The following is a 27,995-nucleotide window of genomic DNA, read 5'->3' as shown; positions in this document are numbered from 1 at the left end:
AAAGAAAAGAACAATTGAGGGGTTGTATAGAAAATAAAACTTTTATTTTTTTTCCAGTTCACAGGACAGTTGCCATTACATAGAACATGATGTTTAAGGAATCTATATAGCCATTTAATGCCCTCCAGTCACTACCATATTATAAGCTTAGCTGACACCAGGACATTGACAGGATCCCGAGGGAGCAACTGCAATTTACTTTTGCTTACGGCAGGGGTGTCCAAACTTGGGAACTTTAAGACTTGTGGACTTCAACTCCCAGAATTCCCTAGCCAGCCATGCTGGCTGGGGAATTCTGGGAGTTGAAGTCCACAAGTCTTAAAGTTCCCAAGTTTGGACACCCCTGGCTTACGGCATGCAATTACAGTTGCAGCCTCTCGCACTTGGTGGGAGGTGACAGCCTCCCACCTACTTCAGATGTTGCATGTCCATCCATCTTTGCATTAGGGAAATAAAAACGGGCATGCTTGAGAGCTAAACGGTGGGAAGGAAGGTGGCAACACACTGGTTTCCAAATTCTACGAAGCCCCAAGAGAAAAAGCAGCCAGCAACGTCAGTGGTGCGAGAGCTGAATCGACCTTTATAAAAGTTAATGCGGAAAATGTACCGTCGCCCTGAGTGGTTTAGGGAAACAAATCATGCCATGTATATTGGAGAGGAGGCGTTAACAAAGATCAGAACCTGATGCCAAAAGCTTCCCACGTGGTCAAAGGTGTTTTCAAAACCTGGCAAGTGGCTTCTTTCTAGGGGAAAAAAAAAAGCCCCCTCTAAGCCAGTTTCCTGGGGGCTCAACATTCACTGGCTATGCTGACTGAGATTGCTTAAAAAAATAGAATCAAAAGATTAACGTTCAACACGGAAGAGGCTTTTATGCTCCTTTTCCACGCAACGGTCGACGTTTCCAGGACTCCAGGAAGAAGTTAAGGCACAAGAGTTATTTCCAAAGTCAAGCAGGGATCCCTCGAGGCAAATGACTTCCACGCTTTTGCTGAGAAATAACAATCTGCAGGAAAGCGACTGAGCAGAACGGGGGCTCTTTCTACTCTGTATTGGGGGGTGGGGGGAATCTGGGAGGGAGAGTATATTTTTATCCAATAAAACACTGCTAGGCCTGTCTTTTGAAGGGTTCGTAAAAGACACCGGGCAACAAGGAGGCTGGGCATCTCCTTGAGCAAGGAAAACAGGAACCTTTTTTTCTAACGATGTTGCTGCCCACCATCTGCCCCATCAATGTCTACCACACACTTAACATCAAAAGGAATGACCCTAACAAGGAGCCACCGTTCTGGTCTGCCATTTAGTAGCATGAGGGTGACTTCCATTTCTGTTTACTATTTCAACAGCTTCCAGGTTGACAATCGAAAGAAAGGTGGGGGGGAGGGCAGCTAGAAGTTGCAGGGGGGTGCAAAGTTGCTATCGAGCCAAAGCTGAGATTACAGTACTGAAAAAAATTAGGTACCATTGTCAAATGGAAATAGGAAAACTGGAGAGCCTATTGTTAAAACATTAGCAGGCTGCTGCCTTCACCGTCAACTTCTGCAAAGGAGAAGAGATGAGATCTCTTTTGCCCTGGGGTTGAAATAAAAATGTCCTACAGTGCTGTAAGCCCACCTTCGCCTCCTCCTTGGCACCTTGTTCTACCCAAATCCTTGCCTCAGAAAAATTGCGGTGGAAGTAATCACAACAAAGAGGACACTATCCTTGGCGCATGGGAAGTGGGCATCTGAAGGGGACTCCTATCGTGGACTGGCAGGGTTGCCATCTCGGATCTAAGAACAGGAGCTTTCTTGTTACCCAATTATGCAGGTGCTGAAAAGGGGGGACAATTGGACTCTAGAGTTGTCCTCACTTAAAGATATATACCTTATGCTAGTCAAGTGGGTATATTTGCTGGAAAAAGAATCCGGGGACAGCCATGGTGCCTCAAGGGAATGGTTGGATATTTTCGGTCCCTGGCTTACTAGGAAAGAAGAGAAAGCTCCCCTTCATCCAACACACCTTATTTTATGATTTCCCCCCTCCACCCCCCACATATAAACACTGCTATTTCTGAGCTTTGCAAGAAAGGAGACATGCCTGGACCCCTTTCCGTAAAAGAAATTTTTTTAAAAATCCATTTGCCTTCCTTTCCCATTTAACAGCTTGAAAGAAGTCTGCAGGGGGCAAAAGTATTCTACAAAACCGTACTGCTTTTCTCTTCTTTAGTATAATACCACAGAGGACTGCACAGGGAGAAAGGCCTTTGCTGCTGGAGATTCTGCACCTGGAAGTTTCCCAAAGTTCCCTTTTTTGCCAAAAAACAACAACCCCAAAACCCACAGAGAACCATTCGAGCACCAGAGCTGCATTGCCAAGGCTTTTGTCGGCTTTCCCGGGAAAGCAGCGATGGGGAGAAGAACCTCCTGCTGTACACTTCCATTGGCTGCATTTCTTTGTCTGGATGAAAGAAAAAAGTCCCCAGACTGGTTCCTGTTTAAGCCACCAGGTGACTGTTGGGAGCAGGGCCAAGATGCTTCGTGCCCAGGTCCTCACAGAAAGTCTAATTCGAGGGCCTGGTGAAGGGACACCAGATCCGCATGATTTGTGATTCTCCAGAACGGCATGTTGTGCTGCAAAAGAAGAGAAACTGTACGGTGAGGAATGGGGCTCTCTCTGGCTAGGGGGACAAGGTGGGCTGCAAAGGAAGTGGTATCATTAAGGCTTTTTCTGCACAAAGGGGGGGGGGGCAGAGTGAGTGGTATGAAATTCTGCATGCTGGTTCCCCCCCACCCTCTTTTTTGGGGGGTGGGGAAAGACTTTGTAATTTTAGGGAAGTTGTGCTACAATTTACAGCAACTGTTGCTGGAGGAGTGTGATGTACTTTGGATTCCCAGGACGGAGAGGATGCATTCCAGAGTAGCAAGAGACAGCAAAGTTTAGTGTGGGAGGAAGAGTTAAGGCGACTCTTCCCCACCAGATCTCAGTATTTAATGGTGCATGTCGTCTGCTTTAGTTTCTCCATGGGTGGGGAACAATAAAGGAATTAATACCGTGTTTCCCCAAAAATAATTTTTTGACCCCCCCAAGTAAGCGCTTGGGCTTATTTTTGGGGAGGTCTTATTATTTTTGAGGCACTGGAGGCAGTGAGTGTGGGCACCTCATGGCTGCTGTTGTGTTGCAGTATTTTCGGGGAGGGCTTATTTTAGCACATATGCTCAAAAGCCCGATTAGGCATTATCTGGGGAAGTCTTATTTTCGGGGAAACAGGGTAGGGCACTGACAATGTTACCTAGTCTGGAAATGAAACACCTGCACGAAAACCACCAAACTCAGAGAGCATCAAGGATCCCACCGTTTAACCATGAGCTACAAATATTCTCTTCTATCAGTAATCAAGATGGACAGTGATTAGTATTTATATGTATTTATATGTTACAGTGTAGGTATATACATATGTATGTATATAATAGCATGTCTATATGTGTGTTAGGTATGTGTACACTTTTGAGCGCAGAAAACAGAATTTCATTTTTAATGTATGCCAGTGTGCCCACAGGAAAAAAATGACAATAAAAGTTATATCAACTTTTGGATTGATTATATTCAAAAGAAATACCAGACTAAGAAGCTTCAATTAGCTTATGAATGAAGGCATAAGAAATATTACAAATTATTCAAAGTTAGTAGGAGAAAGCGGGAGTTAAAGCACAAGAATGGTCGAATGTTAAAATTAGTTAGCCTATGTTAGCATATGTTTGTCAAATGATTTTACCCTGTAATTTGCTCTGGGAGGTCAGGGGGAGGGAGGGATGGAGACGGGGTAGGGTTGGGGGGAGAGGGAGGGGAGGGAGAAAACAATTGTAAAACTCATTAAAATTTTAATAAGTCAAGAAGCCTCTCCCCAGTTGCTTTTGCTGTCAAGATTCTCTTTTCCTGCTGTTTCTTGTCAATTAAACCCATCATTTCTTGCCTTGGTTTTTTGAATAAATCTACGCAATCTTCCACATCACACACACACAAAAAAGTTATATTAATTTAATGATTGCTTAGAAGAACCTCAGTGTGTCTTCCATAGTTTTGGGAGCCTAACAAGGAGTTCCAATGTTGAGAAAAAAAATTCATTTTGGGGGGATGGGGGCACACAAAACTTTCAGATCCCAGGCTACCTATTCTTCCGTTATTATTTATCGACATTGTTATCATCATCACTAGATCCAATTGTCCTTCTGGAAACTCAAGATCCTCTGCTCATTCTTAGTGCATATCAACAGTAAAATAAATTATGTATGACTAGAGTATGATTAGCCCAATGTTAGCTGCTTGCTCCATGGGGACTTGAATTTGGGTTTCCCCAACCAAGTGCAACATTTTAGCCACCACATTCAGCTTTCTTCATGCAGCAAGAATACATGCCCATAATCTGAACGGTGCTGACTAATATGGGCAAATGTAATACTTACTTTCTGAGAGTTGGAGTCACCCAAGAAAGCAAAGTTTAACAGCCCATCAGTCATGAAGGTATTTTCAGATCTATGGATGTACCTGGGAGAGGGGTGGCCAAGGCCCTAGATTGCTCTGAAGTCAAAGAGCTGGCAGAAACGGACAACAGACCATTCTGGGTGCTAATAGGAGAAAAAGAATGAAGCCCACAGTCACCTGCTTGGCTGCCAATTCTTCATCACGGCCATCTCCAATCACCACGTAGGTGACCTTCTTTCCAAATCGAGAGATAATTCGTTCAAAACAGCTCTCTTTACCTGCCAGGAAGGGACACATATCTTTGTGATTAAAACAAAGAAATACTTGATTCTGATGATTTCACACATTAAAGTCAGTCTCTCTCTCCCTCCCTCCCTCCCTCTTTCCATATTCAATTTGCATCCAATGGGAATTCCTAACACCACCCAGAGGAATTTGATGTAATTCACTTACCTATTTTTGTAGCACTATAAATATTCTCAATGGGGAACACTTCCCCAAGTCCATAAAGCAGGACTTTGGCCAGAGCGGGCACTAGCTGAGTGGTTGTTATCAAGACATTCACACAATTTTTTCTAGAGAAAAACAAGAAGGAGGAAAAGAAGATATATGTGGGACATGTATATTTGCCTTCTTTCATAAAAGATCTGTTTACACAAACGACAAAGAAAAAAATATATCTCCAAACCGACGTCTAGACGCAGCGGGAAAAGAATAACCATAAAGGGAAGCTCAATTTAAATCTCCTATGCAGCAATGGCCACAATTAGTCATAGCCGGAGGCCAGTATTTGAGAATTCTTAATCATGAATGAAGAGCAGGTACATATATTGCTTCTCCTTACAAAGCCTGGAGATTTGAAAAATTTAGACAATGTGATAGGCTAACCTGGAATTCTGGTTTGAACTTTTAATAAGCTATGAACGAACCATAGCTGGTTCACTAGAGCAGAATCCTCAATAGCTATTCCAGCATTGTTCCAAGAAGAACAAATAAGAGTGTATCATCACAGGGTCATCCAAGGTTATATTAACATTCTAAACAATTCTGGCTTATCTTGCTCAGACGTGACCTTTAAGTTTGGGTGCCCAGTTACAAGGTTCTTCACTGAGACATGATGTTTTGGCCCACCAGTAGCCAGCGGAGCTGGTAGCAGACTCAAGACAGTGAGGAGGTTGGGGAGGAACATGGGCCAGTCGTGGAGTCTGGGGAAGGCTCTGATGAGGGCTCTATGTCTGAGGCAGAGATGGGGCCAGGGCCGCCTAACAGTTATCAGCTGCCTTTGGAGTTGGGTATCAGTGGGGCAGAAGAACAGCTGGAGCCTGTTCCTGATGTGTGCATGCGCAGAGCTGCCAGGAGAAGGGAACAGCTAAGGAACAAGGGCCGGCTCAGGAGAAAAGCCACAGGTGGACAGTGAATGATCCTTCCCATAGGGAATAAAGAGGAGCGAAAGGGGAGGGGAGTTTGCAGGAGGCAATTAGTTCAATTCATTAGGGTGAGGTCTTTCCTGACTTCTTGCCAAGTAATTGCTGCTACAGCGTGGCACTTGGAAGCTGTCAGCCTAGCAACTCTCCAAGCCTGCTAAAGGTCTGTAGTTGTGAAATCTCATAAAGACTCTTTGCCAGGACTTTGATGGAGAGGAATTCCCTTTAACCTAAATAAAAGAGGTATTATCGGGACGAGGAGTCTGCTTCATGATCTTGAGAAGCCTAGGTCAGAACACATGACCACCTGTTTAGAATTCAGGTTGGACATTTCTAACACTATTCTGTTTATGAGACAGTTCATCACACACCAATGTGGTAGCAGGCACTCTACCAGAACTATTCTGCTACAGGGGAGTCTCATTTTTGTACCTGGACTGAATGAGCAAGAGGGATTTTAATGCTGTTCCCAACCAAGAGTCTGTTAACACTTCTATATCTTCCCTTAATCGCTGTAGTGCTTCTTTTTTCTCAGGACTGAGGAGAGCTAGAGAGGGGAAAAAAAAACAAATGAAGTTAATCAGGAAATAGAAATGTTATTAGTCTCAGGGACCAACTTTGTGATCTCTGCAGTCAATAAATTGGGATTATTTTTCCAATTCAGAGATGTCTTTATGAAAACAGCAGAAAGTAATTTTTCACATACTCAATCAGACCATCAAGTTTTTACATTTTTTCTTTTCCAAACTGTCTTAGTTTGTAAGTTAAAATCATGTTCAAATTCATAAACAGATGCATATAAAACATCTCCTATTACTCCAGTCAGCCTTATCCTTCTCTAAAAAAATTATGACTTTCACAAATGCATGACATATGAATAGAGCTAGTTGTAGAAGTAGGGGATATATTTTTTACCACAGGGAAAAAATAACATTTATTAAAAAAGAGGATAGTTTTGGTGTCGTTAAAAAGCAGTGTGTGAAAGTAAATCCTCTGAAGGCACTTCACAAAAAATGGAATTCTGCATGTCCTGGACAGATCTGTGATATGTAAACTTCGATTCCCAGAATTCTATAGCCATCAAAGCCACGGGGAGTCCACGCTCCGTACTCAATCAAAGAGCTGACAAGAACTGTGCTGGGAAAGATTTTATTTTATTTTATTTATCTATATTTCATGTTTCTAGACTACCATCTTCCTCAAGGAGAAGCATGTTACACCAAGGTTGTGATATATCTCTTGGTTGCAATCCAGATGACTGCGTATGTCAAGTGTGAACATTTCAACGCAGTTACCCTAATGCTAGTAACCTTTCAATAGGTTATTGAAGTCCTGCCAAAATTGGATGGATGGCCTGATTTGAATAAAACAGTTCAGGTGAAATCTACATAGACAGGTCTGACTGGGATGAACTGTAGTAGGGGTGACATACTGACACATACTTCGTATTTGTATTTTATTCTTTTTATTTAATTTGCTTCTTTTATTCCATTTCTGTCTTATGTGTTTTACATTTTGCATTTTGATATGGCCAATTGGCTAATCAACCATAAAGTCATTATTGGCTGGCTGGCTGATTCTGGTTCTTTCCAAAAGCTTAACAATTTTTAACAGAAGAGTCTATCTTGCTTGCTGTAGGAACAGCGTAAAAAACCCTACTGGTACTCACCAACAACATTGTTTTTGTATTTATTATAGACCTCGCGTACTTTCCGGTAGCGAAATGCCAGCTTCCTCATCCAATCCACTCCTCCCTGGACTCCTGTTGAACCATGATTGGCATTACTTCCTGACCCGCTGAAGCCATCAGTGGAAAAATTGTAGTTGCTGGAATAGAAAAGGAAGGCTTTGGATTAGATGGATCTCACAAACTGGATTTCAATAGTTATTAAAGATTCTAGATTGCTTGCCCTACTTTCAGGGGATATCCTTAGCTTAAACCAGGGTGGATAAAAATCGATGTTTTTTTTAAAAAAATCAAAACAATCGCATTTTTAAAAAATTTAAATCAGATTGTTTTTAATTTTTATCAAATGTATTTCAATAAAATGCTTTTGGAATGAAAAATCTATCTAAATATAGTTTTCTATTTAAGATACATTAATAAGCTCATTCAGCATGAAATGAAGCTTAGTTATATAGCATGAGGCTGTATATTCTGCAATATTGGGACTGTCGGTGAGTCAACAGCGGGACAGAGGAGGAGATGCTGCGGGACAGAGATGACAGTTGCTCTTTTAAAATTATGATTTAAATTGAGCTGATTTAAATCAAGCCATTTTACTAGTGATTTAAACCGTGATTTAAATCAACTTGATGTAAATCAAATCCACCCTGGCTTGAACACATCACTTTCTATGTTTAGCATCCTGCTGAATTCTTTGTATGTTAAGCATTCCCTTGGTCTGCCGATCAAGTGCTTTGAGGCTCTAGAACGCCCTTATTCACAAGGAGGAATTCGATGTTGCTGAATGCTTATGGTTACTGTGCTAGCCTTCCTTCCCTTTTTAGTAGGAAAATCCAAAAGTCATTCCAAAGAACAGTAGTTCAATTTGTAAATATTCAACATTGATAATATTTTTTTTCTTTGGCATTATATATGCATATCAATATTGTCCATATTAATCCCTCAGATCCAAACCTTAAATCCTGGCCATTGTCATCTGATACAACATCTTCTACATGTACTTGGTCACATTCCTGTAATGAAAGAAAGAAATCTATGATGCCCCGTCATGATCTCTGCTAATTGGCAATAGCATTCCATGCACTTTCCCCCTATCAGATGCCTGCTTAATGGATTAGAATTCCTAGCCAGCTAGCTTTGTCTCTGTGGATTAATACAAATCGTTTGGGTGATGGAAGGCTTCCATTTGATCTCTATGTTCATTTAAAGAGAACACGATCAATGATAAACCAATAAGCCATGGCACTCCACAAAATTATACTTTAAAGCAATTTAGAGGACTGAAGCAAGACAAATCAGATCTGAGTTTAATACTTTTTTCATCTCTAATAACAAAGAGGAGGATATTAGTCTACTGGTTACAATACTAAGAAAAAAGGGAACTACGATTGGAGTAACACAGGTGTCTTACTGTTCATCTTGAGTAATTTGGAAGTTCAGACTTGCAATTTGGTTTCATTTCCTATTGAAGTCCTGACTAACAGAGATAAACAGCTTCGGGATGTGTCTTGTTAATAGCTTTTATGATGACATTCCAAGATATGCAAAGTCAGAATTTGCCTACCTCCAAGTCATTGAAAAACAAGTGTGTGTCAGCCACTTCAAAAATCATTTCTTCCATTGTTAATCCAAAGCCAACAACTAAACTGGGATCCTAAAAGTTAGAACAAGACATCAGAAATTCTAATGCAAAAGACACATTTATAGAAACTTGCAGCAAGTACAAATGTTATCCAGGTGAATTATTTGTTTTATTTTTTATTAATCTACAGGTAGTTCTCAACTTACAACAGCAATTGAGCCCAAAATTTCCACTGCTAAGCAAGACAGTTAAGTGAATTTTGCTCCATTTAGTGACTTTTCTTGTTATTAAGTAAATCACTGCAGTTGTTAAATGATTCTGGCTTCTCTTTTGACTTTGCTTGTCAGACTTCAAATTCCAGGGTTATCCTTTCCATGGCTTAATTTAAGAGAATAGATGAAATCATCTATACATTCTACAGTAAATATAACAGCAGCAAAAATCAATACCTTCCCATATTTTTGGGCATATGAGCCTGTCAGAAGAGAATGAAATATGATGATGGTCTCATCCAAGTCCCACAGAAATACGCGCTGAGGAAAGAAGCAGAAAGCTAGTAAGTTAATGTTGGTGGTGGTTGGTTGTTCTCCGCCCCCCAAGTGCCTCAAAACCACCCCATCCCATCTTTGCTAGTGTAAAAAAAAAAGAAAACCTCAGTGACTTAAGACAGTCCCAAATTACAACAGTCTTAACTTTTGACAGGAGAAGGCATTTGTTTGTGGTATACATCCCCGCCAAACTATATTTTACCCTGTTAGAGGACACTGAGTCATTTGTGGAACTAGATTATAAACTTCAGAAATGAAGATGAACCTCCGGAGAAATTGAGACAAATTTGTATTGCATCAGTTCTAATCTCTATACTGTAATGTGACACCTGTAGATTGATGGTCCATGTTTTGAGGGAAAGAAACTGGGTACCTGGCATTCCTTATTCAATAGATGTTGCCCTCATCCTTATCAAGAACTGTAAAATTCTTTTAGTATCACAATACTTCATTTGACGTTCATGCTCCTCAAGTGGCAATCTTGTGTGCCAAGCCTAGAAGCCATCTCTGTCGTTGGGACTTCAGGCCTGCTACATTTCCTAGTGTGGGAAATTGGGAGGGGGGGGATTGTATGGAGCATGGGTGACATAGTCAAAATAACATTCCTTTTTCAGAAGATCAAGGCCATCTTGCACTGCACCTGGGAGGTTGGAACTGGGAGGCATCTCCAGTTGGGACGGTGCTGTAACTGGACCATGGGATGGACATGTGGGTGTTGGGCAGGGACTTGGACTTTCATTTGGGTGAGGAAACCCTGGAAGCTTTCAGATTCGAGTTTCCCCAGATGTGCCAATATGACATCTCTAATAAAATGTAACTTTGAGGAACCTCAAGCCTCGGAGACTTCTTACGCTCGGGGGTTTACTTGGAACACTGACACTCATCTTTCAATTTTAAGTCCCACTTAGCTTAGCTACTTTCTCCTGTTTTATAGTGATAAAGAGAAAGTTAAAGAGACCAATTTTCCCATTAGATTATTCAGCTCGCAGACTACAATTGCCTAACTTAACTATTTTTCCATTATTCAAATTTCTGAGACTTGAAAAAGAGAGAGAGAGAGAGGGAAAGAAAAAGAGGGAGAAAAGTAGCAAACACAAACTTCAAGCTCATTGTCCTGCGGTGAAGAAGCGTCTGCTTTCCTCTTGCCTCTGTTTTTTGGAGTCATGTTTCTCCTAGATTGCTCATCTACAAGTTTACTTGCAGTCGCTCTTGGCAATGACGGACTGGTAGATGGATCACCTAGAAGAAAAAGAACAGCAATTTTTATGCATCTTGTGCCTTCAATAACGTATTCCAGTGCAGCTAATATAATTCAAACTAACAACCTTTAAATAAAAACTAATCCAAGAAAATGAAAGAAAACAAGCAAGCAGACAACTGTGTAAAACTGTAAAAAGAGAATAAAAAGGGTCTTGAAATTAATGGTAAGCATAAAATGAACGTTTCAAAGACATATCAGCAATAGCTCTTAAGACGTATATACCGCTTCGCAGTGCTTTACAGCCCTAAGCGAGTTTACAGAGTCAGACTGTTGCTCCCAACAATCTGGGTCCTCATTTTACCGACCTCGGAAGGATGGAAGGCTGAGTCCACCTTGAATCAGTCAGGATTCAACTCCTGACAGTGGGCAGCGAGTTAGCTAGTAATATTGCATTTTAACCACTGCGTCCCATGAAAAATCCAGAAAAAGCATCCGGACTACCCATAGGAAAAGTGTTCTTAGAATGAGATGCAATCTAAGGGGGCCTCTGCATCACTTTTCAGATGTGGTGTCTGCATCACTTTCCAGTTTTTGCTCTAACAATGTAATGCCTTTCCTTAAAAATGCATCCACCTCCTCCTTTTCTAAAACGTTATCTTTGCAAGCTTTAATGATCTAGAGTTCAGGATGAGCGGTGATGACAACCCATTTATTCCAGGTAGTGGAACAAAGCTGCAAAGAACACCAAAATTATCTATCCTAATGGGGCAACTGGGCAACAATATGATGGAAAACAGTGCTAACTTTGAATTAGCACAAATCAGAACCTGAGTTAAATTCTTGCTGGTCCACTCAATGGGAAACTCTCTCAATTTGAGGAGTCTTTTGACAGGAGAGCTTTTCTTCCTGGTTCACTTTCAGTTCATCAATAAAAGGAATAGGCATTGCTAGGAGCAACATAAATGCACTTCTACAGTACAATCTATATATATAAAATGGATGTGTGTGTGTGTGTGTGTTCCAGCACAACTTTGGAACACTTTGAGCAACTTCAACCAAACTTGGTACACAGATGACTTACTCTCTGGAAACTCTCTACACAGAAAAATACTATGGGGGTAAGACACCCCTAACACCCCTCAGGATTGTGTGTTCTGTTACCATACAGCCTGTTGTGCCTTCAAATGACTTCTACTGTACTGCAGTAAAATGGCCTCTACTGTACAGCGCAGTGAAGTTGCCATGGTAAGGGCTTCACAGTACTCCACAAGGGGGCTCCCTCTGGTAAGGGGGAAAATCCAACATTAGAAATTACGTTTGGTCCAGACATTTCCCCCCTATAAATAAATACCTGGACAACGCCAGGTTACCAGCAAGTTTAATATATAGTTGAGACCCCATAGCCTCCCGCTGCCCTCTAGATCAGCATACTGGGTGGGGGAATTCTGGAAGTTGAAGTCCACAAATCTTAAAAGTTGCCGAGGTTAAGAAATACCGATCTAAAAAGCATTTACAAATCGATTTCCCCCCCTGAGTTTACCAGAGGAAAGTCTCTGCACCGTCTGAGTAGGCACCATGGCATTTGATTTTTCAGAAGGATAGGTGGCAGATGTCAACGTGTTGGTCTCTGTGCTGCTGTCTGCTGGTGCTATCACGCCAAAACTTGAACTGGGATAATATGGCTGGTACTGACTTTGGCCAAGGATGGTGTATGTAGGATACTCCTTTAAGAAAAAAAATTAAGAACTGAAAGAGGGCAAAGACAGTGAGATCCATGTCTCAGATTGGATATTTACACATTCCATAAAATCAAATTATTGTCTCAAATCATCCAGTTACTAGATATATTGGAACATGGGATAAAATGCATTACAACGAACAAGGTAACTTATACTAGAGGATTATGTACCTGTTGAGAGATGCTGGCGGTGGCTGCTGAAATGTTGACCGCAGGTGAGGAAGTGGAAATTGAGTTGGCATTGGTACTTGAAGCTGTAGGAAATTCAGAAGAAGACTGTGTATTAATCCATGTCATGAAAGTGCAGAGGACTGTTAAAACTACCTAATGGGAGGAAAATGGAACATTTCCAGGATCTTTAGTTCGAACTACCGTATGTTTCCCTTCATCAAAGGAAGTCACAGAAACATTGAACAAGATGACCCAGTAACATCACCATGCAACTGTTCTTCCTTTTCAAAATAATTAAATGCCTTTTGGGTTTACTTTAAAAAAGCACTATCTGAATGTAATTTGCTCTTCTCACAAATGCATACCAAAAAACCATAGCATAAGCCGTTAGTTATATTAAATTCTAACATTTAAGAGTATAAATTTATACAAGTTAATCTAAGAACGAGTGAAGTATAAGTCAATGAAAACTACCTCTGAACAGACACCCATGGGAACCATTTTCTAATCTTTGCTAAATGTCAGGTGACATATTTGCTAAACGGTGGAGCTTTAAGTCCAAAATATGTAGAGAGCATCAATTTAGGACACTGTAATGTGTAGGACTGCACTGGTACTTGAAGCTGCAATCAGTTGCATTACTAATTTGTCACATTGATTTCCGTGGGACCCAGTGTGGCTAGTTTTGCTTGGATCAACATCATTACCATTCTGCCTGCTTCTAAGAGGGCTGGAACTTTAAAAAGGGCCACTGAAAACAGGCAGACAATGTCACTTTATGAGTAGGTCTTTTCAGAACTACTATCCCCAAAATAAAGCAACAGGGCACCCAAATCAGAAGTGGCCTTAGGAAAACTAAGTGTGCTTAATAATCATAAGTATCAGCTGGAAAAGAAAAATGGAACCTGGAAGACAGCTGAGAGACTAGTATGAAGGGAACCCTTTAAATAGGATAACTTTCCTCATTAGGGTACAAAGATGCACTTTGGTACATGTTGTTCCAGGTTGCACATAAGTTCAGTGCTGAAGTGATTATAAGCTGGATACTAATGGAAACTGATCTTTATCCCAAACAACAGCAACCCGCAACTCCCAAGACGACTTTGAAACAATTTCATCATTCAAATGGATGACCTACTTCAGTGCTATATAGAATTACTTTATTTCATCAAAACTGTAGCCCACTGATATCTTGAAAATTAGTTCTTAATCAATTAAAGAAAAACAAACATGCACACACACACACATTGTTGTTCCTGTCATTCTGCAAACTGATTCAATCCACTTAGGGATGCTCCTTTCAGGTAAGATGTACTGCAGCAATCCGACTGCATTTCCTTCCTACTTCTGCAGGGTATCAAATATTCAGAGTTGCTTTGGTGTTTTGTTTTTTTTTTTGTTGTTGTTGTTGTTGTTGTTGAATGCCACAATGTCATTGAATCTGTCTGGCAAACACTCCAGGTTTTCCTTGCTTGCAATTAGTCAAAGAGATCTGCTCAGTGATAGCTAAAGTCACTTACTGCTATGTTGTATTTTTAAATGCAACGTACCATCACATATTTCTGAATCGTATCCAGCCCATTCAACGAGCTGAGGTTTTTTCCCCCCTTTTTTAATGACAACTGCTTATTAGAAATCAAAAGCACATTTCTATTCCTTCCAACTTAACGGCAGGTTGAGTAAAGGATCTGAATAGTTCTGTCGCAACTTTGAAAACTTCTGATGGATTTTAATATTGGTTAAAAAGGGACTTGCAGATGCTGATTGTTGAGTAAAATCAATAGTTACTGCAGGTTGATTATGCTAACCTTTATGTATTCCTTGTAACCTAAGCACAGGGCAGAAAACATAACTGAATAAGGAGATTATCATCACCACTGTTTTTTTTAAGCATTTGTATGCATGCACATGTGTCTCATATCCCCGGAGGGTTTCTCCCCATTTCTATAAGGGTTTTGAAAGCAGAGCATGGTAAAATTCACCTGGTGAGAGAGCAGAGAAGCAGGCAAACGATGAGCAAGAGAGGTGGCAGAAGCAGAGCTCGCCAAGCAAAGAGAAGCATGCACAAAACAGAGACGAAAACGTGCTGGCCTCTTTTGTGGCTCCTTGACCAGGTTACAGGAAGAGGTACGTAAATAAAAAAAAACCATGCTGACCTTTACCTTGAATAGGGTAAGAATAATGTGCTGGGCTGGATTGGCTTGTGGTTAACCCTGTAGTGCAGGTAAGAACACTGTGCTGACTTGGAGATGGAGTCTGAATTAAACCACTCTCAGGTTTCATACCTGGCCACAGTGCACCTGAATCAGATAAATTGCACCCATTATAAACAAAGCTGGCTGTGGTCAGCCAGGCCACCAAATTCTTCTCACCGATGGGAACAAGTGACACAATTACAGGTAGAGGAGCTGTTAAATGTGCAAGTCTGAGGTCTAAGCCTGGAGAAGCGGGGAAGGGAGTGAAGCAGCAGGGTCAAGGAAGAAGGAAAAAAAAGAAAGCTAGACAATAAATCAGAAGAGATGCGATGAGGTTAATTCCCAAGCTTTCCTAAGAAGAGAGAATTGTGCAGGCGCTGCTGACCAGGCTCCTCCTAAGCTCAATGCCTCTGGATGACTAGTGTTTTCCCTACAGCAGGGGTGTCCAAACTTGGGAACTTTAAGACTTGTGGACTTCAACTCCCAGAATTCCCCAGCCAGCATGTTGAAGTCCACAAGTCTTAAAGTTCCCAAGTTTGGACACCCCTGCCCTACAGCAAGCCATTGTGACTCAGTTGGGCAGTTTTACAAGAGAGCTGCCTCTTTCTATAATTGCTCTGGGGCAAAGAACAGAGGGTAGAGATTCTAACTTCACTCAGTTGATAATCACTGTTGCATGATATATCATAGATGAGTACATGATACGTATGCCTACAGGAGTACACCAAAGAGTACAGCCCTCAGAGTAAAACAAATGACGTTGATTTGGCCAATTTACGCTGTCACATAAAATGCAACAGGGCCCATTTCTCTTCTGCAATCTTCCGGAGAGCCGTGATGGCGCAGTGGTTAGAATGCAGGATTCCAGGCCAACTCTGCCCTCAGCCAGGAGTTCGATCCTGACCAGCTCAAGGTTGACTCAGCCTTCCATCCTTTTGAGGTTGGCAAAATGAGTACCCAGATTGTAGGGACCAATATGCTGACTCTGTAAACCGCTTTAAAAGGGCTGTAAAGCACTATGAAGCGATATATAAGCCTAAGTGCTATCGCTATGTAAATTCCCTTCTATTCCTGTCATCTGTTGATAATTGTGGCTGGGTTCAAACATCTATTTATTTATTTGCTGCCATCTCAAGTGTCCCTGAGGGACTCTGGGCAACTTACACAGAAGAAATCTGGGGTACAGGTAGCCCTCAACTTACAACAGTTCATTTAGTGACCATTCAAAGTTACAACGGCACTGAAAAAAAGTTGACTTATGAGTGCATTTCACGCTTATGCCCATTGCAGCATCTCCATAGTCACATGATCAAAATTCAGAAGCTTGGCAACTGACTCATATTTATGGCGGTTGCCGTGTCCTGGGGTGATGTGATCAAAGTTTGCCACCTTTTGACAGGCAAAGTCCATGGGGAAGCGAGATTCACTTAAACCACCGTATTACTAACTTAGCAACCTCAGTGATTCACTTAAGAACCGTAGGAAAGAAAGGTCGTAAAATGGTCGACAAAACTCAATTAAACTCAATGTCTCACTTAGCAACAGAAATGTCGGGGCTCAATTGTGATTCTAACTCGAAGGCTACCTGTTCCACCAGTTATGCAACGTGCATGTTCTATACAACTGTATTACAAATAGGCACCTTTTGATTATCTATCAGATAATCAAAAGGTGCCCATTTGTAATACAGTTGTGTAAAGCACTTCAGAGAGGACACCTTACATGTAACAGCAAAACTTCTCAGATGACAGCAAAGCCCTATACAGATCCTCGTCAACCTTACCAAAAGGAGGTAGTCCATAGGCTTGGGTTGTCTGGGGATAAACAGCGTATGTCTGGGACTGTGGTAGGGTTTGATATTGAGTCTGCCCAGAATAAGAGGCCATCGTCTCAGAAACAGGTACAGACAGGACGTGTGCATATGGCCTACATAAAAAGAAAAACACCTTGTTGTTATCGGATGCTGCTACAGAAACAGGGAGACCTGTCATCTTGCAACTCAATAGTACCTCAATAATATTAAAACAGCAGCCATGGAAAGATCAAAGGGGGTGTGTGCATTCACCTTACCTCTTTTTCCTCTAAACAGTGTCAACACTTCATCTCTTGATAAGGAAGGGAAATGTGGTAGATTTGGTTAACATCACGGCTGCCAAAGAACCCAGAGGCAACAACAACATGTCACCTCCTAGATCTATTGCCGAATGCTCTGCCTTCCTCCTTGGCTGTGCACAGATTGGTGAAGCTTTCTATGTTCTGTGCCATCCCAAGCTCCTTACAGTCCAAATTACAAATTGATACCAGCTAAGAAATATTTATTAGAATCTTGTTCAGTCTTGGGTATATGTACATGCAAGGCAAAGGAAGTCGTGAAGGGGCAGCATAATTGTTAGATCAGATGTTCCCACCTAGTCAAAAGAAAAGAATGGAGAAGCTTCAAAGAACAGAGCCACTGGCCCCTGACAATTCCTTTTGGGACCTATGCATACAGATGCCATAGATCTCAGAAAAAAAATGTTGTATTGTGCAATTAAACATCTACATGAACCAAACATTTCTGCTGTGACATTTTGCAGAAACAAGCAACTTAGTTCAACTTACTTTGCAGAATACATCTGTGAGGTATAGTCATTTGATGACCTTGAGATGTAGTCAGTGCATGGCAAGACTGCAAAATACAATATTTAAAAATGACCTTAAATAGTTATTTAACACAAACTGTGACATTAATGTGTGAGGCTGTGTTTAACTGTAACTTGCATTAGGTTTGTGCAAATGTTCAAAAGAAACATTTAAGGAAGACTCAAGCAAAACAACCTTTTTAAATTTTACACAATATTTCCAAGAGCAAAACTCTCATATTCCTTTTCTTTGGTCTGCCATGCAAAGTTTTATTAAGTTTTGTGGCAGATGTCTGTTCATCTCTTTCAGCATAGCTCACCCAAAGTTTTGGTGATCTGCTGTGATGAACATATTTCTCCAGGTAACATATGCATGCCAAGAACTCAAGTGACATGTCCAATACTTGCACAAAGGCTTCTTCTGGCTTTGAGCAAGTGAGCGCAAGAAGACTAGAAGAGGCATCTTTGCTTCAACAAAAAGTGAAGCTGCCTCTGCAGTGAGAATCTCATCACCCCAGGAAATTGAGGATACATTGCACAGATTTAATATGCATTCTGGTGCATATGGGGTATGCTTACTCATGCTCCCACTTTGAAATTTAGGATAACTTTCTTAACATTAAGGATCACAGGAAGATGATGACTTTAAAAACCTAGCTTATAAATATAGTTTAAAAAATCATAAATCCATGGCAATTGTAAGGATTTTTCCTCTTTTAGTCTGATTTTTCTGTTGCAACTTTTTGTTGCTTTGCTTATTTAGCATGTCAGTTTTATTATGAACTGCCCAGCATTGCTCTGGAGGTAGATGATACCAAATCAAACAATTAAATAAAAGGGCTATGTTACAGACACAATTCAGGTGCCAAGCACCCACCAGTTCTCCTAATCAACATGGAAGATAAATAAATCACTTACTTTGATTAGATATAGACAGGTTTGAAGCAAGACTTGAAGATTCGGGCTTTTGATCATTACTGTCCGAGCTGCTCACTTGCCTGAAAAATGAAGTCAAACAATGAAGTACTTATAAACTGTTGTCACATCCATTAAATATTGTTATCATCCCAAACATATGCTAATTGTCTTAAAACTGTGTGCAATACCCACATTTATAAGTATAAGTATATTTTAGCCAAAATTCTTTTAAAATTCTGAAATAATCATGTTTTTCAATTTTTCTAATTGATTCCTCCTGCTAGCAGAACTGGTTAAACAAATAAGAAAGTTCAAATTATGGTTTATTCAGCATTATCTATAATTTAATCATGATACTAAATGAAATTTAGACACTTCCGAAATTCAATGTGAAAAAGCTCATATCTTTTCTCAGTCCCTCATCAGTGAAATATCAACTGAAGTGACCAACTTTATAGAGCTGAGGACTACTATAAAAATTAACGGACTTGTCACGTCCAGTCCATACTAAATGAAAAGGCTATCAATAAGAAAATACATTCCAAATCATAATTTGTCATTTTAAAAAAAACCTACAAAAATTAGATGAGGTTTGTTTAATTTTTTTTAAATTGAGACTTGCACACCTTAATAGTTGTTCTCCTGATTCCTGCATCTTGGCCTTTTTTATCTGCAGAGATAAGTATGATATGAGGTTATTCAATTTGAAAGCAAATAAAAACTCTAACTATGAGCAACAGTATGAGTCACAAAAGCTGAGTTGTGAGACATAACAGGAATGAGGATTTATGACAGCAATGTTTAGGTCTCCACACTTCTCTCATTCATATACTCTTCCTTTTTCCTGAATGTAAAGGGACAGTTTCAATTTTGAAATTTAATTCCCAGTAATGTTTCTACTCATCAGCAAGAATAAGCCAAAGTCTAACTAGGCATGTTCTTACTGACCAGTTTGCACAAATCACAATTAACAAAGCCTAGTTTCATGAAAAACTCTGCTTGTGTAAAGCAGAGTAAAGAGAATACACTTGTCCAAGTTTTGTCATGGCTCACTCTGATAATGGAAAACCAGAATTTCACAATGTTCAATAAACTCAAAGCTTTCTTTGTTTTTGGGAGGCAATCTATCTGGACAGAAAGATCAAGATTTAGAAGGTTTCATATTCTGGCCTGTGGACTACTTCTATTTTTTTAAATAAAATTTTTATTTTCAAACAAACACAAATACACAAAACATATAACATAAAAACCTCTTCAACTGCATACAGTGTGTCGATTGGTTACAAGGTCTTTCTGCGTCCTTTCCATAGTCATCACTTGAGCTTTATCAAAAATCACATATTGTCAATCAAATATCTTTGTATACATTATTATTATACTTCATTTGTTTGATTACCACTATTGTTTCTCCATTTTAAACAAGGTATTCTAAATATGTATCCATTTATATTATAATGATTCATTATATCATCTTCAATATATCCAATAATAAAGAATTTTTTATATCCTATTCTAAGTCATTCTATTATTCTAGCATTGATAACACTCTCTAATAATTTTCAATTCCATGTTTTTTCCAATGTATACAAATTGTTAAACATCCATTAAGCATAGCTATTATTATATCCTTTTTATATGAAACATATTAAATTTGAAGTAAATTTATATTATGGCATTTCATTACATCATCCTGAAATCATCCAATGATATTACATCTTTATATTCTATTCTATATAGAATTATTTATCTTTTATAAAAAGGTTTTCCAACATCATCTCCATCATCCTCACTTACAGTTTGTATAAAGTTTCATATTATCAATCTAGTATATATAAATGCTTTATTATCATTATTAATCATTTGACTATAGCTATTATTACTTTGTCTTATACATAGTACTGAAAATTTAACTACATTTAACTCAATTTTATTGTGACATTTCATTTCATCATCCTGTATCCTTCCAGAAATAGTGCAGTCCAATATCTCTTGCCATTTGTAGAATCTGTATTCTAAGTGTTTTCTTGATATGTGGACTTCTCTTGACAACTTGTTATTCATTGCATATCTTATAAAGATTTGAAACCCTCTATCTGTTCCTTTCATCAGCTTGACTTTTGTTATTGCTGGTGTTTCTCCCGAAATTACTCTCATTGTTTCTGCCAAATGTTCTCCCCTTTCTTCATCTATATTTTGACATCTGAGATGGAGTTCCAGTTCATCGATCTCTCCTTTCCGTATTTCACACTTGTCAATTCCCTCCACTCTCGATTTGCTGTCAGTGTCAACAATTTTCTTATCACTTTCATATTTCTCTGTGGTTTTTTAAACTCTGTCCTCAAATTTCATCGTTGTTTTATAAGTATTCTCAACTCTTCCCTCCGTACTTTCTGTATTTTGATCTATAATTTCAAGTCTCTTTTCAATTCTCTGTGATTATTAAGACTTTCTAGCATAATTCTTTGCAATGTTAGTCCCTTTTCTTCTTCATATTGGGCCATTTTTCCAGGTTATAAACACTGCCAATAAACATCCAAGGCTTTTGCTAGGTTTCAAACAAATTCAGTAAAGTTTTTCAGGACAAAGCTTTCTCTTTCCTTCAAAGAAACACCTGTATAAACAAGACGTTTTCCACTGACCCTTTCAGTACACAAAACCAATAGCTTTGTATTATCAGATGTTGCCAAGCTTCTAGCCTCTAGATGGCAGTGTTACATCCTTTCCTTCTGTTTTTGCCTCTCTTTCTAAGCTCCGAACTTCGGAAGAGAAGGGGGGGAAAATGTTTAAAGATTATGATCCGGCCAAGCCTTGCGAGGAAAGAAATTTTTAATCCACAAATACAAAAAATGGAAAAAGTATAGAGGAAGAAGGGGAAAAAAAGACCAGTCCAGTTTAAAAGTAAGAGGCATTTGTAAAAAGTCCATCCATAGAAAACAAACAAAATTAAAGTGAAAAAGATAACACAATAGTTTTAAAACAGGGTTAATTCGCCGCTTACTTCAATTTTATTTATTTCAATTCTTCAATTTTATTTTAACTCTAAGTCTTTTGGGTTTTCTCTTCTCTAATAATAAGGATTTTTCTCACCATTTCGACACATTATTTCTCCTGTTCTGCTTCCGTTTCAGGGGACTGTCCCAACCTTCTGCAGCCATTTTGGCTCCTTCTCTTGTAGCCGGCAAAAAGAGCTTTCTCCTGGATCGATCATGGACTTTGTAATGTCCCTGAGATCAGCAGGACATGCTCTTCTCTATCACCGTTCCTTCAGAACCGTCCAGCAACAGAGGTATCGACAGCAATCCTGGAGCCCCAAGATTGCATGTCGTGTCATCGCGACATCAACTGAGGTCTACTTCTATTTTGATAGGCTGCAGCTAAGGACTATTCTCTTCCATTATTTCCAGCTGATTCTTAAACAAAAGCAATGCTCCACCATATGCTAAACATGGTCTCAAAAAATCCATGTGCTTGCATTGATATGGCCATGGTGATGAGTTACTGCAAAGTAGCATTTTGCTCTATAGTGACCAACTCAAAAGAAGGAAAACCCCCATCCAGCTTTTAACTGAAGAAACATCTATTAATGCTGCAAAGATCTTTTTTGTGATTGCTAAAAAGAAGCATAGATATGCACCTATTTGCTACCAAAATATTTCAGGCCCATTGCTTCTTCCTGTACTTTTCAGAATTAGATAAAGATTTGTTTGTTATAAGGGGGATTCGAGGTGAAATATAAAGAGTCAAAATGCGTTTGCTATAGGTTTCCTGTTCTTCCAAGGGACTCTTTACTGGGACGGTTGCATTACTATTAGCAATTAGTAAGTAAATATTAATTATGAAAATGGTTTTTCATTGGCATTTTAGATAAAATGCCCCCTTGTTAACCTATGGCATCTCAATTCATCATCATCCTTTATTATGGCCAGTGGACAGGACTTATTTAGAAAATTTATTCACCATTTTTCATAGTTAAATATGATGCCAAAGACATGATTCAAAAAGCAGCCAAACACACAAAAGTCTAGAATTTGCATTTCATTGCTAGGGCTTTATTGATTTCACCCAAATCATTTTCTTTTACAGAGGTTGGTAGAGATTTTAGAACTCTGAGAAATTCAAATAATGGTATCAGACAAGTAACTAGTTTTATATATTGAAATATTAGCAAGCCACTCTTTTTATTTCAATCGTCTACCTGTCTTGTCCGTCTTTATTTTTTAACCCCACAGATAAAATAAGATGCATAAGCTATTCTCTAGAAAATCCCCTAAAAAGAGAAAAAGCCCCTTTTTCCCCTCGCTTTTGCTGTTTCTTTTGTATACTCACTGGCTGTTCTGCTAAATCTTGTACCTCTTCCATGGAGGCGAGCTTTTTCAAAAGGGCTCCAACGTGAAGAATGGCTGTCTTTCTCTCTGCCTTCAAAACCTGTAACAGACAAGATCCATGTTTTTTGGGAACTGCTTATTGTTTTTGCTATCCATGCCATTTAGCCATTTAATATGTCATTTTGTAGACAAATGTTGGCTTTACCCATATATATAGAGAGAAACTACTCTAACATATGGAAAAAAGCATGTCTTTTCCATTAAACCTCAAGCTACAGCAGATAGATTATGCAAGTAAGGACACACCTCATTTCCACTGCATTTGTTTTGTTACTTGGATTTCAAGTTGCTATACTTTTTTTCCTTTCTTTTTACTGATATTTTGTTAATAAAATATCAAGGTAAAAATTAAAGCATCAGAAAGTTAAAGAAATATAAGCCACAGATGAAATACAAATAAATGACAGTTTGGAAAACTTCTGTTTACCTAAGTTTGTGTGTTTATTTAACACTTGTTTTACAATACAAACATGACCTCAAGGAGAAATACAAACATCAGAATTTTTTCTATTTGAAAAACAGATTAACAAATAAATTATGCACCTCCAAATGTTCAAGCATAAAGGGAATCTCTCCTCTTCAGATTAAAAGACCAAAATCACACCATAACAAGAATTACAAAACCTATGATGACCTACAAACATTTATCATAATAAAAGCAAGAAGACAAGACTCAAAATCAAAATAAGATTTCGGCTTGCCCTGAATCACCACAAAAAAAAATTAAACCCCCCAAACAGCTTAATAACATATTTGTTGACAATCTTATTAATTTATACATTCACTTAAAATAATTCTTTCGTGCCGCTACCAGGATTGTAAAATTCCTCATCAGCAATATGCCATTGCATTAGGATCTTTACCAACAATCTACTTTTAAATTTTAATTTGTGAATGCTTTTTAAACAGTTAATTTAAATCATATTTTGTATAAAACTATATTCAATACAACATCCATTTTGGCTGACGCAATCCTATGCCTCTAGAATTCTTAACACCCCCCAAAAAAAACACAATTCAAAACAAACCCCAAAGATTCTTAACCATGAATCACCGAGATTAATGGGATTTATTCCCAGATAACAACCTACCTGCAGTGTTATCGCTTTTTTTAGTGAGGAAATTCTCATTAAAATAAGATTTAAAACAAATGCCTGAAAATTAATATCTTGATTCTCAGTCATCCATTCTTTGATCTGAAAATTAAGATATTGCCTGCCATGTGATGGCAAAGTAAGTTCAGAGCTATTCACATTTTCACTCTTATTTGTTTGTCTTATAATTAGAAATAATCCCATGTGAACGGTTCAAAGACATTAAAAAAATGCGTTAGTGCCTGCCATAAACAAGCCAGTAATATTTTCAAATTTTCACTTGCCTGTACCAAATATGTTTCTTGCTTATTCCAACATTACTGAGAAATTTCATTGAATCAATAATGTCCACCATAAAATATTCCTGAAGTTAATAAGACGGCAACTCACTCATCCAAAAGCTCCAAGTCAAAACCAATAGCAAATATTTCAAAAATCTACTTTCCTGCTTCATGCCAACTTCTAGTTTTCTAAAGATATTTTTGTACAGGAAGAGCTGTAAGTATAAATAAAGTCAAATGGTTTTATTCTTAGAAATAGTGAAGCCACTTTTATGAAACCTGAACCAAAAATATTGTACAGTAGATGGATTTTAAATAATTTTATCTTTTATAATATTTTTTATTCTTTTTCTTTCCAGAGCAGGTTGAGTATATTGCATTAATCTACGGCTCTGGCTTAAATGTCATACAAACATGAAGGAGACATATTATTTGGAATTCAGCAATCGAGATTAACAACCCAAAAAGTGCCAAAAAAGATCAAAAGGAAGTAGATACTTCCTTTCAACGTAGAAAATTAGCATTTTCCTGAAATTTTATTTTATTTAAACTATTTTAAAACATTTTATTATCTCTTAAAAACTATATGGTGTGAATAGAATACTGATTGCAATAAATATAGAAAATGTAGTTTCATAATCTTTATCTCTGAATGAGTCCTATCATTTCAGCACAAATATTAAAATATATTTTTCTACAAAAATAATCAGAGAAAAAATATCATAACAGGAAAGTAAAATGAAACATGTTATAAGCCATCTAGTGTACAATGTAATGTTCTATTCATATTCACAAAAGGAAATCCCATTAGATTCAGTGAAACTCCTAATTGTGCAAAGGACTGTAGTCCTATTTTATTATTCTATAAAATTACAAGTGAAAGTGTACTAGAAAATGAAATGAATTGAGCAAACTAGGATTCATTTTATCATGTAAATACAAAATATCTTACAACACCTATCCATGATCACCAGGACAATGCTCTTCTCAATGTAATTTTTTAGCCAAACCATGGTTGGCTTGTTTGCAGTTCAGATATTTATATTGCTGGAGAAGACTCCTGCGAGTCCCTTGAACTGCAAGGTGATCAAATCGGTCAGTCCTAGAGGAGATCAACCCTGACTGCTCTTTAGAAGGCCAGATCCTGAAGATGAAACTCAAATAGTTTGGTTACCTGATGAGAAGGAAGGACTCACTGGAGAAGAGCCTGATGCTAGGAAAGATTGAGGGCAAAAGAAGAAGGGGATGACAGAGAATGAGGTGACTGGATGGAGTCACTGAAGCAGATGGTGTGAGCTTAAATGGACTCCAGAGGATGGCAGAGGACAGGAAGGTTTGGAGGAACGTTGTCCATGGGGTTGTGATGGGTTGGACATGACTTCGCAACTAACAACAACAATTTATATTGCACCTGTTCTCACCAAGCAAGGATGTCCTCCTCATCACACATTAGACATTTTCTGATTTCAGTTCCTTAAAGCTCTGGCAGTAAGTTGAATGGCCAAGGATAAAAGAAATTAAAAAGCCATGACAACACTGTTGTCCAACACTAAGTTTCTTCTGCTGAGACTCTGAAATCAGTACAGCCAATGTTAACATTTGTCTATACAAAGAAGAGTACAAGTAGTCCTCAACGTACAACCACAATTGAGCCCCAAATCTCTGTTGCTAAGGGAGACATGTGTTAAGTGAATTTTGCCTGATTTTATGACCTTTCTTGCCACATTTGTCAAGTGGATCACTGCAGTTGTTAAATTAGCAACACGGTTGTTAAGTGAATCTGGCTTCCCCATTGACTTTGTTTTTCAGAAGGTCACAAAAAGTGATCGTATGACCCTGGGACACTGCAATCGTCATAAATATGAGTCAATTGACAAGCGTCTGCATTTTGATTACATGACCATGGAAATACTGCAAGAGTCACAAGTGTTAAAAATAGTCATGTCACTTTTTTCAGTGCCATTGTAACTTGGAATGGTCACTAAGCAAACTGTTGTAAGTCGAGGATTACCTGCATCTTATTTTATTGTCTAAGAAAACCCTGCTAACCCATAGTCATGCTTCAGTTGATGTAAAATCTTCTAACAGACTGACAGACTGACAATATCATAATCTTATAAAAGGATAAATCTGGCCAACTGGTCTCGGGGTGGGGGTGGGGATTGGAGATCAGGATGAGCTCCTCAAAGGGTAGTCTGAGATGCTAAAAACCTCTGCTTGCCACTTGGCAAAGGTATCATAAAAAGATAATATAATAAATACAATATAATATAATATAAGAATAGAATAATAACTATTGTCACTTTGAATAGCCATATATTAAAATGAAATATCGTTGCATACAGCTCTCAAAGGGTCACCATCCCCAATATACACATCAACATGACAAAATAAATACAAAATTATGTATATATCCACGCATGTGACATAACCACCAATTAAGTACCTTGTTAAGCTAACATTAGAATTGCAGAAAAAACCATTACTGCCAACCTGCCTTCCATCGAGGACCTGTACACTGCACAAGTCAAAAAAAAGGGCCGTAAAAATATTTACAGACCCCTCACATCCTGGACATAAATTGTTCTACTCCTACCTTCAAAACAAGAGCACTGCCCACCAAGACAACTACACACAAGCAGGTTTTCCCCGAAAGCCATCAGTTTGCTAAACAAATAATTCCCTCAACACTGTCAAACTATTTACTAAGTTTGCATTACTATTACTATTAGTCTTCTCATCGTTCCTATCACCCATCTCCTCCCACTTACGACTGCAGGACTGTAACTTTGTTGCTTGTATCCTTACCATTTATATTGATATTGTTTCCTAGTGCATTGCTTATTTGTACCCTATGACTGCCATTAAGTGTTGTATCTTATGATTCTTGATGAATGTATTTTATTCTCCTTATGTACACTGAGAGCCCATGCACCAAAGACAAATCCCTTGTGTGTCCAATCACACTTGGCCAATAAAGAATTCTATTCTTTGAATCCGCATACATTAAAATGAAATACCTTCGCACACAGCTCTCAAAGTGTCCCCCCCACAATATACACTACATCAACGTGGCTGAATGAATAAATAAATACAAAATGTTGTATCTGCCCACATATGTGACATACCACCAATTAAGCAACCCTGTCAGGCTAACGTAACTATGCTAAGTCCAGGTTTTCATATCGCAAACAGACCTTTTCCTCCTCCAGGCATTCGGCTTCTCTTTCAAAGCCATGAAAACCGGGGATTGTTGAGGGGGAAACAGAAGTGTCACCGCATCACGTGGCGGGGAGTTCCACAAGTTGCAGGCACCTCCCCTGACGCGCTCCTCCGCCGCCGCCGCCGTCGTCGCCGCCCCTCCCAACTGCCCTCTCTTCTCCCTTCCCCCCATTCACGGATGGAGAGGGGGAGGGGAGGAAAACAGCCCCTGGGGGCGGGGCCGCGGCAACCGCTGCCCAGGCCACGCCCACCGGCCCGCGCGGTGATCGCGCGAGAAGAAGGAAAAGGGGGAAACACTTTTTTTTTACCTCCCCTCTCACCGTGAGGAGACCTTTGCCGAGCCGGCCTTGGTGCCAGGTGACATGGCGGAGTGGATGACGACCACCGCGGCTCCGGCGATGGACTGGATTCCCAAACAGGACAACAAACTCCCCCCCCCAAAAAAAAAATAACAAGAAAAGAAAAGAAAG

At 39.1% G+C, this 27,995-nt stretch overlaps 1 protein-coding gene across 4 annotated transcripts; it reads right to left on the bottom strand.

The window, feature by feature from the left end:
- Nucleotides 1–22: 22 nt before the first annotated feature.
- EYA3 (EYA transcriptional coactivator and phosphatase 3) lies at nucleotides 23–27,977 on the bottom strand. 4 transcript variants are annotated; one of them, XM_081961875.1, is made up of 19 exons: nucleotides 27,846–27,977; nucleotides 22,870–22,968; nucleotides 19,170–19,213; nucleotides 18,544–18,623; nucleotides 17,606–17,672; nucleotides 16,788–16,930; nucleotides 14,972–15,109; nucleotides 12,810–12,892; nucleotides 12,441–12,624; nucleotides 10,799–10,938; nucleotides 9,601–9,684; nucleotides 9,134–9,223; nucleotides 8,524–8,582; nucleotides 7,552–7,709; nucleotides 6,315–6,429; nucleotides 4,912–5,033; nucleotides 4,636–4,736; nucleotides 342–2,609; nucleotides 23–198 (listed from the first exon to the last, which is right to left on the bottom strand). In XM_081961875.1, exons 2-18 carry the CDS (start codon nucleotides 22,900–22,902, stop codon nucleotides 2,529–2,531), a joined length of 1,722 nt encoding a protein of 573 aa, XP_081818001.1. In that variant the 5' UTR covers nucleotides 22,903–22,968; nucleotides 27,846–27,977; the 3' UTR covers nucleotides 23–198; nucleotides 342–2,528. The 4 variants fall into 4 exon arrangements, with proteins under 4 accessions (XP_081818001.1, XP_081818000.1, XP_081818002.1 ...); XM_081961874.1 differs by having other exon boundaries at nucleotides 27,834–27,958; XM_081961876.1 differs by lacking the exon at nucleotides 27,846–27,977 and adding an exon at nucleotides 27,501–27,695.
- Nucleotides 27,978–27,995: the final 18 nt, after the last annotated feature.

This window comes from Natrix helvetica (genome assembly GCF_964273705.1).
Source record: "Natrix helvetica genome assembly, chromosome: 9".
Classification (NCBI taxonomy): Eukaryota; Metazoa; Chordata; class Lepidosauria; order Squamata; family Natricidae; genus Natrix; species Natrix helvetica.
This window is presented reverse-complemented; position numbering and strand designations above follow the sequence as displayed.

What these genes read in the sequence shown, in the direction of transcription:
- EYA3 (XM_081961875.1), bottom strand. Translation starts at nt 22,902, where the DNA reads ATGGAAGAGGTACAAGATTTAGCAGAACAGCCA. An exon ending in TCAGGAGAACAACTATTAAG is followed by an intron (nt 18,624 to 19,169) that starts GTGTGCAAGTCT and finishes TTCATTTTTCAG; the next exon opens with GCAAGTGAGCAGCTCGGACA. An exon ending in TGTTTTTCAATGACTTGGAG is followed by an intron (nt 8,583 to 9,133) that starts GTAGGCAAATTC and finishes CTTTCATTACAG; the next exon opens with GAATGTGACCAAGTACATGT.